Raw genomic sequence first — 15,595 nt, 5'->3', positions numbered from 1 at the left:
TTCGATATTCAGTGGGATTACTCGCGTCTCTTTATTAATTATTTATATTTATATTTTATAATATTAACTCTATGAACCTTCTTTATAATCGAAAAAATTGATAGAAAATAAGATAAGTTCTATAACATGCGCATCTCGTCCGTGATAGTCCTAATCAAAGAGCTGCTACACGGGGTTGATTTATTAGAACGTAGTATGAAGCATTTACAGTCTTCGTGAATCAGAAGATTGAACTCTATAAAACTTGATGGAGGTAGAGGACAGTTGATCGTGATGATATGAGAGATAGGGATTGCGAAGGGACAATTTATTTGGATTTGCAATAAAATTTTAAAGGATTCTATGAAAAAGAAAAGGCGAAAGTAATTGTTAAAAAAAAGGGTTAATTGCACCAGTTGTCTAAAAAGTTTCATGAATGTTTCAGAGTGATCCAAAATGTTTTTTTGGTAACTTGTTGGCACAAAAAGTTTCAAAATCGTTTTAATCTAGTGCATTTCGTCAATTACCCCTAACGCCGTTAACATTTTGTTAATGTGGCGCGTCCTATGTGTCACTTTCATTACGTGGAACCAATCATAGTGCGCTACGTCATTTAAGAGAATATAAAATCTGAAAAAGTGCTATAAAATTACATAAAATAATAAAAAAAGAGTAAAAATTTAGAAAAATAATAATAAAATAATTAAAAAATTTAAATTTTCAAAACTTTTAAAAAATTAAACTTTTAATTTTAATTTTAAAATAATTTTTATTATTTTAAAATTTTAAAAAATTTTAAATTTTTTTAAAAATTTATTATTATTATTTTTCTATATTTTTAGTATTTTTATTTATTTTTCTTATTATTTTCTGTATTTTTATTGGACTTTTTTAGATTTTATGTCCTCTTAAATGACGTAGCGCACTATGATTGGTTCAACATAACAAAAGTGACATATAGGACGAGTCACGTCAGCAAAATGTTAACGGCATTAGGGGCAATTGACGGAATGTATTACATTGAAACGGTTTTGAAATTTTTTGTAGTAATAAGTGACCAAAAAAATATTTTGGATAAACCTGAAACATTCATGAAACTTTTTGAACCACTGGTACAATTAACAAAAAAGAGAGAGTAATTGTACTATATATTTTCCCATGCATAAATAAACAAATTACTTGTTCTCCGTTTGGTTTTACAATCATGATTTTAAAATTTTAACTCTAACTTTAACTCTATTTACTATACAACAAAAGTCAACAACACAATTATTACTTTTCCTTTTTTCTTCATTTTTTTTAATTATTCAATTCAATTTTTAATATTAAATTTTATCAATTATCTATTACTTTTTCCACAATATAATAATTACTTTTTCACACTTCAAACCCTATAATCAAAAGCAAGGGGAGGAAGAAAAGAGAAGGATGACCTCTCTCTCCTTCTTCGGTCGATGCCGTCTCGAGTCCAGGTACTCTCTTTCCTATCTCAGTGTTTTACTCCCACATCTGACGAGCCCATTCCCTAAAGTAAGTTTATCTGTGATTCTCTCTTTTCTCTCTTCCCGTTTTTGTTTGGTTCTTGTCACGATCAGAAATTTCAACAGAATTTCCCCCAAATTTCCTCGATATCCATTATTACATAAAATATTCACATAAAACCTGCTGATGATAGAATTGGCCAGTCACACTTGAGATAATGATAATGTAATAAATCCATCCAAAGTATAATGCCACAATTGATAATTCAGAATAATTAAATTCATGTCGCGGTCAAATAATACAAATGATTAGAATAATGAACCCATGTTGAAGTCGGGTGATGAGAATAATAACTCAGGTCCTGAATTACTCTTTCCATCATATATAGTACAGCGATACTACAGCGAAGAATAGTACATCAAGATGAACAGTAGATCGTACCATTAGCCATTAAGGAATACTCTTGTCAACCCCCATTAGGTATAAACCGCTCGTAACCCCATAAAATAAACCGGGATATATGCTCAAAGAGTTTTACAGGAACTTCGGGGAAGAAACCCGTGAAACCTGATCTGCAGAATCAGAAATACCTTTCGACGACTCATCCTCTGTAATTCAATACTTGAGTAGTGTTCCAAGCATACGAAATACCATGGTCGAATTATGTAGAAACTTAAACATTTGGGGAACCTGAGGTGCTTTTCTCTTAACAATTCCTTTACTATCCAATGTTTATGCAAATTATCCAAAATCTCTAGGGGATCAAACATCAACTTAAGTCTATAGGACCTCCTAACCTTTGCCCCGATACTAAATTTTTGTCAGAACGCCATGCAACCACCTCAAAACTCTGATTCCAGGGGCTGAGAACGATCCTCCGCCGCAACCGGCGGCCCCGTGAGGCCGACGAAGCCACTACGCACGCTCTGGTCGCATAGCCGTGCTTCATCCACCAGACTTTGGTTTTTGTCTCCTTAGAACTCAAGGACATAAAGGTATGGCCTTACTTGAACATGATCTATTCTATAGGTTTGTGCCTCTGTGTCCTTGAGTTCTAAGGATACAGGAACCAAAGTCCGGTGGATGAAGCATGGCCGTGCGACCAAAGCGTGAGTAGAGGCTTCGTCAGCCTCCCGGGGTCTCCGGTTGCAGCGAAGGATCGTTCTTAGCTCCCATAATTGGGGTTCTGGGGTGGTTGCACGACGTTCTGACAAAAAATTTGTAACGTCCCAAATTTCTAGTAGGTTAAAATATTTTATAATCCTTATAGAAAATTACGGTAAAATTTTTTTAGAGGTAGTATCCTGAACCTTACGATATAGTACACATCCATTTTCTATTTTGGCGTTTGAGTGAGTTTTTTTCCTTGATTATTGCATAATATTTTTAATTTGATTAAGATAAGTTTTAGCTTTGCTTTCCATGTGTCAAGTCTTTGATAAGCTTCCTCACTTTTGCTTTTATTCCACCGCCTTACGACCCTTACCCATCGCTTTAAATTGCAATTCTCTACCTAGGTCATTTTTCATTCCCTTTGCTAAATTTCAACATACTGAGAGACCAACATACAGATTGAATGGCCGAGAGAGAGAACAGATAAAAATTATGGAAGAATAGGAAATGATTGGTTTTTGAGGTTTTGATGTTTGGGGGACTTCACAGTGAGTAACATATTCTTAAATTAGTACTTTTATTATCGTTATATTGGTATTTTTAAAACTGCATTGTAATGGCCATGTCAGTGTCACGGATCATGCATGTATTTTTATAAAATCGATTATGATATTTGGAAATGAGAAGTGAAGTATTGAGTTATGTAAATGAAATTGATGGGAGTCGGTGAGTCCTATAACACCCTAAGCCAATCATAAGTCGAGCAGTAGGAAAGGATTACCTGGAGAAGAGAGGTTGCCAGTGTGGAGCCGCTACTACTGTCGGGAGTTGGGAAGAGGCACATGGATGATCTGAGTTCTGAAAGTCTCGACGATATTTTTATGATATTATTAAACTCGTGCTATGATCCAGCTAGTTTAGATTATGGTTATTCACTGGGCGTCAAGCTCACCCCCCAAAATATATTCTCAGTGTTTTACACGTCGAAAATGCAGTGGATTCGTGAAATTTTATTGGGATTTTTACTCGTATGAATGAATTTGTAATTTTTTTTGACTATCCTTTATATGTAAGAAAATTCATGTGTAATTATCGACTTTTACCGTATAATTTTTTTTGGATTTTACAGTTCCGTCTCTCTCTGTTTCGTCTCTGTCTCTCTCCCCTGCAGCGCCGTTGAGTTCGGCTTTGCTAAGTTGGGTTATTCCTCTGAGCAGCAAGATAGCGGCAACACCAATGTCATGGCTGGCAAAGTCCTCAGCTCCAACTTCATAACTCCGATCAGACTCATCCGTAGTCTGCAGCTCTTACGCAGATTCGATCTTCACGATCAGTGGCTCGCCCCACTGGGAAAGTGAGGGCTAGGTGAATTACTCCTATCCCGAGCTTGGTTGTTTGTGCTTAGCTTAGTCAATTCGTCTTCATATGCTCGATATTTGGGTTTATGAGGTGGGCATAGTTGTAGACTAATTCTTGTTAATTTCATTTTGATGACTAGAATTTGAGTTTGAGCAACTAGTTGAGTCGTGGTATGGTTCTTCAAATAATTGAGGTGTTCGAACAATTGAGGTGGTTCTACCTTCGCATCCCCTTGCTTTTCATTTTGTTTCGATCTTACTAAAGTCAATTTAGAACACTTTTAAAGTTTTATCTGAAACGGAGGGTGGTCTTTGAGGTTCCTTTTAACCTTCTATAGGAATAATGAATGTCTTTTCGGTGATTAGATCCTCATAAACCATTCTCCTTGCGCCTTGTATAGCTTGTGATGAGATTTACAAATAATGTGGTGATCTTTTGGTTGATTTCAAGTGGATGGTCGAATGAAGCGAGTTTTGATCTTGTGTTTGCTGCTTTGTTGGTTCATGTTAATGAAGGTTGCCATTTCAACTTTGAATGAAATGCACTATCTTTTCCTATATTTAATGAGGATTAGGGTGGGAATTATAAGAAAATTCGAGTGAATATTTTTTTATTGAGCTGGGTAGCTAAGAGTTAGCTCAAGGACCTCTTTATTCTTGATCGATCTAATGCAAAAATCCTAGCGTTACTATTTATTCTCGATCAACTCATGTAAAAATCCTAGCATTTTTATACTTGAGAGGCGAGAGTCACGAGACATAACATAGATGCAATCAACTGTTAATGAGTCATACGTGCAATTATAGAGAGTCGAGACTGATATATGAAATTACGTCTAACAAGTTTATTTACTCAAATTTCAAATCCTTTAGTTTCGCCCTATTTCATTTAGCTCCTTCATCTTCATGCTTACTATAACTAGTTTTATTGGTTTTCTACTAGCGGCTTTAACTATAATCTCAGCTCTATTTATTGGTCTGACCAAGATACAACTTATTTGAAATTAATTGAATGGATACAACTCACAACGGTCTTCTACTTATGTACCCATAAGTTAAATTTAAATCAATTCAACTTGAATAATGAATTACGAGTAATGGAGATTTCTTAACAGCTAACATCGAAATAAAACCCATGGACTCAGGAACAAGCCAAAAGAAATTACAGGACATGAAGTACATAAATCCCCAATTATTAGATTGAAAGATTAGGTACATAGACTATGTAAATTGTGTCCGCAAACAGTTGGATACATGGTATACTCTCACAGATAAATAATATAGACAATGGGTTGCGAATCTTGATAACAATCGACTTCCATTCTCCTATGCAGCTGACTATCCTTGAGGCCAGTCAATGACCAACAACTCACACAGAACTCACAGCACAAGCTTCCAGGACAGTCAATCATCATAACCACAGTCGACTATCCTCGAAGTCAGCTAGTTCATATAATTAATGTCAGATTCCAATCATGAATTTGAATTCCACCTCCTTAAGCTAAATATGAGAGTTAATAGAATTGATCAGAACAACAATTGTGGCTAATTATACAACGAGCTACGAAATGCATAGAGAATTCACATGATTGAAGGATTGGCTGTTCAGAAACAAGATGAAATATGACTTGAAGACAGTAGGACCTGCGGGAGAGAATTAGGTGGTGAAGGTGGTAAATGGAGCCCATGGCATAGACGGCGATGTCGGAGAAGGCGCCGAAGTTGAAGCCGTCCATCTAGTTGTGGTCGCAGAGGGAGGTGAGGTTGTAGTCAAGGGTGCGAAGCTCGCCGCTGCTCCGATCATTGTCAGACGTACTGCATGAGGAAGTCGGGCTTCTTAACTTTTGCTTGAGAGGGAACTTCTCATTGCCGAAACTGAATGGCTTCACGGGACGGGACGTCGGTATTAAATTTCTATTGGGCTTATACGGGTTCGAGACCATTTCTACTTAAAAGTTCAAATGATAAATGGTGGCACCAAAATTCCATATAAAACCATGGATATTCATTCATTTTTTCAATGTGGGATTAACATCCTCAATACTCACCCTTACGTGCAACGTGTGGTCTATTTCTACCTACACGTTGTCACGTGCTCTTAAACACCCGCCCTCAACAATTGACATCGAGCTGGGCTCATCTTCCGTGCTCAGGCGAGGGGGAACACTGACAGGAGGCGCACTCTTGGCTGCACTCAGACATATTGGGCCGGACGTGGTGCGGATGCATACACGTACGTGGGCGCGTATATGCTTAATCTGGCTCTGATACCGTATTAAATTTCTATTGGGCTTATACGGGCTCGGACCCATTTTTACTTAAAAGTTCAAGCTGATAAGTGATGACACCCGAGTATCATATAAACCCATGAATATTTATTCATTTTTTTCGATATGAAATTAACATCCTCAACGGTCAGTGGAGAAGAGGCGCAAAAAGAAGAGGAAGGACGTGATAATGAAGGTGTGGATAATGTCGAGGATTTTGTAGCGCTCGACGGGGTTGATGAAGGGCTTGTCGGCCAAGAGGAAGATGTAGATGGTGAGGTTGCAAATGAGAAGGGGGGCCATGGAGGTGGGGGAGGCTTCCATGGTGAGATCGATTAGCAGAATTAGGACTGGGAGGCTTCACGAGGGAGAACAAAGGGAGAAGTGGAAGGTTGTGGGTCCCCCCGAACTCCATAGATTAATAAAAAAAAATTAATGAAATGGACCAGAATTAATAGATCTTATGACTCGGCCCATGCATGGAAATGTCAGTCATGGAGCATAAGAATTTTCGATCTACGTAATGGTATCTAGATGAAGAAACTAGGTCCCACATTTTTTTTCCTCAAAACAAAGTTGTCGGACTAATTAACAGTATATATGTATAGATGTAAATGGTAGTCTCTCGGGAGTTTATTTTTCTTAATGAACAAAATTGTGAAATACATTAATTTCCGTTTGGTTTTCGAGTTGGATAACAATTTATTTGGGTTTTAAATAAAAAATTTTACTAAATCCAACTCAACTTTATTTTTTCTCGTATTCAACACTATAATTATTTCTGTTTTGTTTTTTTTCTCCATATAATAATAATTTTTCGCATAATTTTTTCCTAATCATTTTTATAAGTAATTTTTTGATAATAAATTCTCGATATACTTTTACATCTATATATACCTACCTATATATATTCTCACTCATCCATATATTTGTCAACACTTGCAATATTACATAAAATCAAGTTAAATTGAATCAACCAACTCAAAAACCAAATACAAACTAAGTGATCTAACTCAACTTGATTTTATGGAATGATTGTAAGTATTGATAAATATATTGATGTATGAGAATATATATATATGTATAGATGTTGAAGTAACTGTGAAATTTATTATTAAAAAATGATTTTAAAAATGAAAAATGTATGAATAAAAAATATTATTAAATGAAAATTTTAAAATGATTATGAAAAAGTATAAGTGAGAAAATATTATTAAATAAAAAAAGACAAAAATGATTATTATTGTATTGTTGAATTTATGGAAGAATAGAGTCGAATTGAGTAGAGTTGGATTATTATAAAAAAAATAAAGCATAATTTCTCAATTTTGTGCAATTGATTATTAAAAATAATACCGTCTTCTAATAAGTGCACTTATCGAGATTTAAATTTGTATTCTCCTCCTTACGAGAATTGAAAGTACTTATCGGCCACTCAATTGAAGAAAAAATATCTATATATAATAAATTCAAATTACTCCCATCAGATTCGTTTATATATGCGTTTTTCATAAGCCTTTAGCTCATAATAAAATGACCATTCATAATCCTGCATTAAAATTTATATACAAATCTCAAGTTAAATTATACTTTTCATTTTTATTTAATCTCTTCTTTCTCATTTGTTTCAATGAACTTAAATTTTATCATTTTTATTCCATTTTTTTCTAAGACTAGTCGTAATTAATTAATAAGGACGAGCGATGTAATGCCCCGGAATTAACTGGCAAGGTGCTCAGTCCACGATGTGAGGTCCCCGAATTGACTAGGAAGGTGCTCAGAATTTCCTTTCTCTGAATCTTTCCACCCAGTCATGATTTCACACACACTTCCAACGGTATACTTTATTTTCCTCTGAACACAACGGACAATCAATGTAACACCCTTCCAACGATATATAATAACTTAATTTATGAATATTCAGAAAAGCCAAGGAGGAGAGAGTGATGCAAAAGGTTTTAATTAGTAATGCATGCATGCATGATCAATCATAGTATATATGTACATACGAATTTCAAAAAATGTGCCTAGCTGCGTACACTTTAATTTGAGTTTCTTTATAGCCGGGTAAATGTAAATATATCTGTCGAGTCAAACACGCGCACATACATATATGTATATATGTACATGGCATGTGCGTATCTGTCGATTGGTCCATATATGCATGCATTTACATATAGTCAATCAATCAATCGCGAGAAAAAGATAATTGCCGACATAGACAGCCCATTAATCATATATCACTTTCAGCTTTCGGCTGATTTTTTTTTCCCGAATTTTCACTTAATTTTTGTATGCACGTATATCGTACTATAAGGTTAGGTTTAATCGCCGAATTTAAGATGAAATTTAGAATTACTTTGTATCTTGTCTGATTGTAATTATAGTTTTTATGTTATATATTAATATTTATTTATGAAAGACATGAATGTAGTTCTTTTATATTTTTCAATAAAATCGCGAGTGTTCTCAGCTTATTGACTAGAACTGACCTATTTTGGATGTTGGTTTATAGACTTATAAATAGTTGCTACTAGTAAATATATTTAGTTAATGTCTTGTAAATAATTAGTCCTGGAAAATTAAAGGGGGGCATGGATTTAGTTTATGTTTTAATAAATATATACCTTGCATACTAATGCAGGGAAATTATAGGGTAGCTCATAAAATTATCGCGAAACTTATATGGCAGATTTTAATCACATGATGAAACGAATTGAGAGATCACTCATCGCAAGAATCCACTAAGATCGGTCCATTTTAATTATCTGTGATAGAAACATAGATACTGAATTAGGACTATTAATTGGTATACTTAATTTGATAATTTCCGTGCTACTTCTCACCAAAAAAAAAAAAGGAAGAAAAATTAATAAATTACTTGTCAAATCTTTGACTAAACTGACTTATATCATTTGAAACCTATCTAAAAAGATTTATATTATTTGAACATTACTGCTTCCACACTGGCCTTGCGTTCTTCCCTTCCAACTAGCCAATTCGGTCGGTCTATATAAGAGAGTCATGATGCAATGCACACTTAACACACAACACAAGAGCACTGCCCTGACCCCTTAATTAATTGAACTTGCATCTTGCTTTGAGAGAAAAACATAACAGAAATGGCTGCTCGGCTGTTGATGGTGCTAGGGCTCCTAGTCACGATGATGAGTGGCTCGGCGCTGATGGCAAGTGGTCAGACGAATCCAAGCCAGTGCAAGGACGAGCGGAAGCAAATAGAGAATGCGTGTAGGCCGGTGATATTTGGGCGGAACCCCTCCCAGCAGTGCTGCCTGAGGGTCAGGGTCACCCACGTCGAGTGTGTTTGCCCATATGTTACCCCTAAGCTCGCTGCTCTCATCGGTGTCGATCGTGCCATTAGGCAGATCGAGGCCTGTGGTCGCACCGTTCCTCACAACTTCAAGTGTGGCAGTAAGTTGAAGTTCCTTTTGTTTTTCATAAATCTCTCGCGCTCTATTATCATATATATTCGTCAATATTTGATTTTATCAGTTCTGTTGATGATGATTGATGATCTCATCATGAGGCCTGCCGGCCTGGAGCAACTTTGAGAGCGAACTTTCTGATGAAAATTATGTAGTGTATTGCATTGAAATATATATAATTTCTTCATCATGGATACGTCTCATATATATATATATATATATATGTACATATTTACACATATGATCAATTAATTTGTCTTAAAAAGTTTACTGACGTCGTGCAGGTGTTACCACTCCATGAACGTTTGCGGATGCGTTGTCTCCATCTCCACTGTCGCGGGCGGCTGGACCAATAGCACTCTACAATTACAGAACGTACAAATCTACATGTATGCAGTATAGGCATGCATGACGAATAATTTGGAGAATCTCTTCTCTATGTTATTAGAATTTACACTCTCCCATATGTAATAGCTTTTAGAATTTTCTCTACTCTATCTCTTTTCTGTTTTTGGGTCGGTGAAAGAATTTCTTGTACTCTTTACATTGTATGGAGAGGAAGAAAAAGTATCGAAGTACAATACCGCAAATATTATGCAATAATATAGCGAAAGTTTTGATATCCTATATATGCATACAGTGGATCTCTCAATAGAAATGATAGTTCACGGATTAGTTTGATCTTACCTAACTTTACAAAAATCACTTATATTGTGCATATCATAGCACTTCAATCATTCTAGATACTACACTAGGCGGTATGCCAGCGGCTCCACTTTTTATTTTTATTTTTTTTTGGGTTAGTAAGGAGACCCATGAGCCTAGTACAATAAAATAAAAATACTAAATAACTGATAAAAAGGTACTGATAGTCCGACAAAGTTTGAACTTGAAACCTCTTTTATTTTCTCACATTTTCTTTATCAACCTTTGTTTTGCTCTTCTCAACAATAACTCTTGCAATTAATTGGTAACTTTTTTTTATTAACGTGGATTGGTTCAAATGGCTTCGATATCTATTTTTTGTAGCAAAGTCTCGGATTCGAGTCTTGCAAATGGAGAAAATCCACATATGAGAGAGTTTTACTCCCTTGGTAGACTCCTTAGGCATGATTCCCGTGCTTCGCTGCGGATCCAAGAATTGCATCAAATAATTTGAAATTTTGCAAATAACATTAAGTTAAGGAGAATATGATGTATTCTAAAAAAATGAAAAATGTTCCCAATTTATAAATTTGTGAAAAATAAATTAATAATTATAACTAACTTTCGGATTGGGTCTTCTTACATAGGTAAATGGAGAAAAAGATTTACTTATAACACAAAAACATAAATATATAGAATAATCTTTAAAACGATACAATATAGAAAAAATGTTAGTCTATGAATGAAAATAAAGAATACGTATCGAAAGAAATATATAATTATTTGTAAAGAAAAATAAAGTGTAGGATTTATGTATAATTTTTAGAAAAAAGATAATAGATAGAAAGAATAATAGAACGTGTTACGTCAAATCCTGTAGTATTCGAGAAAAGCTAGAAATGCTTGTACACAATAGGGACGAAAAAAATGACTCTATATTTACTTGGGGACATGAGAAATTTGCTTTTATAGGTGACATTATATGTATATATAAAGTAATCATTAAAAAAAGTGGGAAAAACTTATACACATAGGGACAAATATAGATACAAATTGGAGAAAAAACTAATTTTTTTTTCAAAATAATCGGTCTCGTCATAACGATCGGGTCCTTTTGACCGATCGTTAATTGATATATCAATTTCTTGTTGAATCTTGTGAATTATGTGAAAGTATAATACTGCAAATTTGGGGGCCAAAGAGCTTTAGAAAAAAAAATAGATACTCGAGAATAAGGAAAGGTTCTCCACTCAAAACCTAAAATTTGGAAAAAAAAATCTTATCATAACGATTGGGTCCTTTCACCCGATCATTTAATTGTGACATATAAATTACTTATTGAATCTTGTGAATTACGTGAAAGTAGGATACTCCAAATCCGGGCGGTCAAAGAGCATTAAAAATGCGGGAATTAGAAACAAAGAGTTAGATACTCAGGAGTGAGAAAAGGTTCCATACTCACAACTTAAAATTTACGAAAAAAAATTGTATATATAGTTTTTACACCTAGCATTTTAGATATAAAATTTCTTCGAATTTTTTTTATTAAAGTTCAAGAGAAAATATTTCAAAAGAAAAAGTACGATCACAACGACCATATTATTTGCCTCAATGGATTAACAGAATTGCCTGTTACCTTGGTCTGATCGAATTTAAAAGGGCATTGGATATTGGAGAAAAGAGAAAACTAAAGAAATTGTAAAAAAAAAAAAAAGGAATTGGGCGAGCGGAAAAATTGGCCCCACTCGCCCTCGGCATGCGACGGACCTGCTTTCATTTCTTTATGTAATGTAATGTAATGTAAGGACAACAATTTATGGGGTAATGCACCCTTGTTGGACTTAGTCCATAGGCCTTGACCTTGACTTGTTATGTGTCTACCTTGCGTAAGGGGAAAACATATATATATGTATGAATGTATGAATTTAAAGTTGACTTTGAGTTGTATAAGGAAACTTCGAGCATCCTAATTAATTACATCTAATCTATGTTCATCCACAAGAAAAAAGAGAGAGTGTTGCACAGCAACTACACTCTCGCCTAGTAATCAAAATCTTTCAAATTCAATATTTAGTGAAAATACTCGCGTCTTGTAGACCTTTATTGTAACTTAAAAAAAAAAGAAGCAAAATTACGACTGCGAACTCCCAGCCCCACCCAGATACATGGCTTTGGGTCTCGATCGTTAATTGTCCCTTCCCTTTGAAAAAGTCTGCATCGGCAGTCGGCTCCTGACTTAGAACAATAATCTCCAGATTGACGTGTTTGTTGGATGAATTTTTGCCGATTGCTGATCAATGGAAGAGTACTGCTGAAGTAGGACCGTTCAGTAGACGGACTTGACTTTTGGTCGGCCGGCTGAGTGATGGTATACATGGTGTTGCTGTTTTCAGCAAGTGTGTATATATATATATATATGTGCATATAAAATACTAATTTCCCCCGTCCAATGTTACAAATCATAAGGTTACAAATTACGTTTCGACGAGAAAGAAAAAAAAGAAAAAAATTAGGGGCAGTTTGGATTCAGAGTTAAAAGTTATTTTAATTTTGATTTTGATTTTGATTGTGGAAAATAACAAATGAGATGTGATTATAAATTTGACTTGGAAAACGTGTGTTTTTATTATGTAATGTGTTGAGTTAAAGTTAAAGTTAAAGTTAAAATCATTGAACTCGGAATCCAAATGGGTCAATAGTTCAAGCTCATCCACTTATACCTTACGATTATGATTTCCTCAGATATCTTTAGTTGCAACTGTTGTTGGTCATATCCTTACACCTCAAGAAAACGCATGCATCATCTCTTAAAAACAATTTCGTTTAATATTGAATCAATGGGACTATATTTTTTATTTATTTTATTTTTCATTTTAGTTTACTAAATTCATAAACCTCATTTATAACCGAAAAATATTTATTATAAATAAATAAAATTAACAAGCTATCAGATTATAAGGAAGTTATGATGAGTATATTAGTGATTTCAAGTATTTTGTTTTACTCCTAACTATTCACTCTATAATTCTCTTACTCATTAGTCATGACCTTATCAAACTTCCTAGCAATGTGCCTTGAAACTTTTATTCGTCCATGTGAAAAGCTTCCTGACCATTGATGGTCCTGCAGATCAGTCGAACTCAACAATCAAACATATCTTTAATTTTCAATATTCCCATGAGAGAGCTATTTTATTTTTATCTATTTCTGAATTATTATTGTTATTTAGTAATTTTATTCTTTTCAATCTTTAGCAATATATTCACCTATATAGTCAAATATATGAAAAAAAATATTTTTTTCTTAGAAATATTAGCATTTCCATTATATTGTTAATTATTTATTTATACGTAATACCGTGCACAGTGCAATTAAAATTTAAAAATTACATTTAAATTTAACACTGTGCATACAACGGGTTATACTTTGATAGCATCCAAACTAGCCTTCTAACCCTATTTTTACTTCATTATATAATTAGACGTGATGACTTCAAATGAAATTAGCTATTTAAACGAAATGATCCTCCTTGATTGATCAACTTTTTCATTTTTCTTAGCATATGACATGCACACCAAAAAGAGGTGATAGAGCTATTTTTCTAGAAAAAGGGAAAGAAAGAAAAGGAAACCGTTCTAAATTACTGATATCTTTGACTTGATTCATCATTAAATATATTTCATGAATATATATATTAAAACCTTAAAATATTTTCTAGCACCCATAAGGAGAAGAATACAATTTTGAATCCTAGAAAGGGCACCTTATTTTTAATACTCGATCTTCCGGAATTGCGAGAATAATGTCTATCATAATTTTAGATGATTTTAAAAACCTTTAATAGACTTTTTGTTGATGAAGGTGACAAATCCGAAGCCACGGGACCTCTCGGTCATATGATCATCGATGACCTCCGGTATAAATCGGAGGGAAGAGCTTAGATTCGACGAACGAAGACTATAAAAAAGAAAGAAATGAAACTAAAGGTATTAATTAGATTAGATCTCCATTACTAATGAAAAGATGAAGATGGAACATACTGTCTCTTCGAATTGAGGATCTCGACGTATGCACTAAAGGCTCGCCTAGGGGACTGGTCGTCAGTGGCCCAAGCAAGGCAATTGACAAAGCACCAGTATTCAACATCAGTGAGGCCCTGGCAATAACAACCAATAAGGAGAGAGATGCTCGGAAGGAGAAGAAAAGAGCTGAATGATTTTTGTGTGAGGGAAGAAGAGGGTAACTTTACAGAGGGCGTAGAGGAAGAGACACTTAACCAAAGCCAAATAAATAGTCAAAATTCTGACGTGGCAAACTCTCATATATCAAATGGAGGACTCTCATTATACGAATTTGAGGAGCCAACTTTAATATATTATAGATAGATGGGAGAAGAAAAGCAATCCATATTTCCTTCTTCTAGATATGTCCACCTTAAAAATATTATGATTAATTAATAGCCATTAAATTAGGAACAAAATTAAAGAATAATTTTGTAAATTGATAAGTTATTAACTATTGACTCGCTTACTTCTCTCTTATATCTCCTCATTCATTCTCCCCTTTCTTTCTCTTCCCCTCTTCCCACACTCCCTCTCATCAGCATTTTTCTATTAACTTATTATATGATTTTTAAAATTTTTAAATTTTTTTCATATTTATAAGATAATTAATATATGATAAAGAATCATAAAAAAATAATTACACCTTTACGCAGATTTTAATAGAGCAATTAAAGTTATAATGGACCGCGCGGGGGTACGAATCTTGTATATATAACTTGAAATTAAATATTGAGGAAATAATCTATAAATTCAATCAATTTCCTTAAATTCTCCAATCAACAAACGTTTTAAATTTTGGTATGAAAAATCAAAGCATTCCCTTCCGTTTCCCCCATCTAACAACCCATTCACTTTGGCCTTAATGGCGCTGACGTGATCGTTAAATCCGCCTATATGGCGGACGGAAGTCCATGTGGAAAAAGGGGATATTCTTTTAACTTGAAAAATCAAATAGTTTGAATTTTTTTTTCAATTTACCAAAATATAAAAAATTCTCTATCCTCTCTTTCTCTTTCTCTCTCTTCTCTCTCACACCACTCTCTCATCTTTTTCCTCTCTCTCATCTCTCTCTCTTCTCTATTTCTTTGTCCTTTCTCTCCGTTCTATCTCATCTCTCTCCTTTCTCTGTCTCATCTCCATCTCTCATCACTATCTGTCCTCTCTCACCTCTCTTGACTCTTTCTCTCATCTCGTTCCTATTTCTCGGTACTCTGTCATCTCTCATCTCTCTCTCCTTTCTC

At 34.3% G+C, this 15,595-nt stretch overlaps 1 protein-coding gene, 1 non-coding gene and 1 pseudogene across 2 annotated transcripts; 2 read left to right on the top strand and 1 right to left on the bottom strand.

The window, feature by feature from the left end:
* Positions 1 to 2,276: 2,276 nt before the first annotated feature.
* Positions 2,277 to 2,476, bottom strand: LOC116198355 (annotated as a pseudogene).
* LOC116198353 lies at positions 2,459 to 2,678 on the top strand. Its single transcript, XR_004155287.1, has one exon. It is a non-coding gene; the product is annotated as a small nucleolar RNA U3 (small nucleolar RNA).
* A 6,517-nt stretch (positions 2,679 to 9,195) lies between these two features.
* LOC116194892 lies at positions 9,196 to 10,272 on the top strand. The gene is made up of 2 exons (XM_031523802.1): positions 9,196 to 9,631; positions 9,930 to 10,272. Exons 1-2 carry the CDS (start codon positions 9,322 to 9,324, stop codon positions 9,944 to 9,946), a joined length of 327 nt encoding a protein of 108 aa, XP_031379662.1. The 5' UTR covers positions 9,196 to 9,321; the 3' UTR covers positions 9,947 to 10,272.
* The last annotated feature ends 5,323 nt before the right edge of the window (positions 10,273 to 15,595 follow it).

This window comes from Punica granatum, chromosome 2, assembly GCF_007655135.1.
Source record: "Punica granatum isolate Tunisia-2019 chromosome 2, ASM765513v2, whole genome shotgun sequence".
Lineage (NCBI taxonomy): Eukaryota > Viridiplantae > Streptophyta > Magnoliopsida > Myrtales > Lythraceae > Punica > Punica granatum.
The sequence above is the reverse complement of the archived record's forward strand: the minus strand, read 5'-3'. Positions and strand labels throughout refer to the sequence as shown.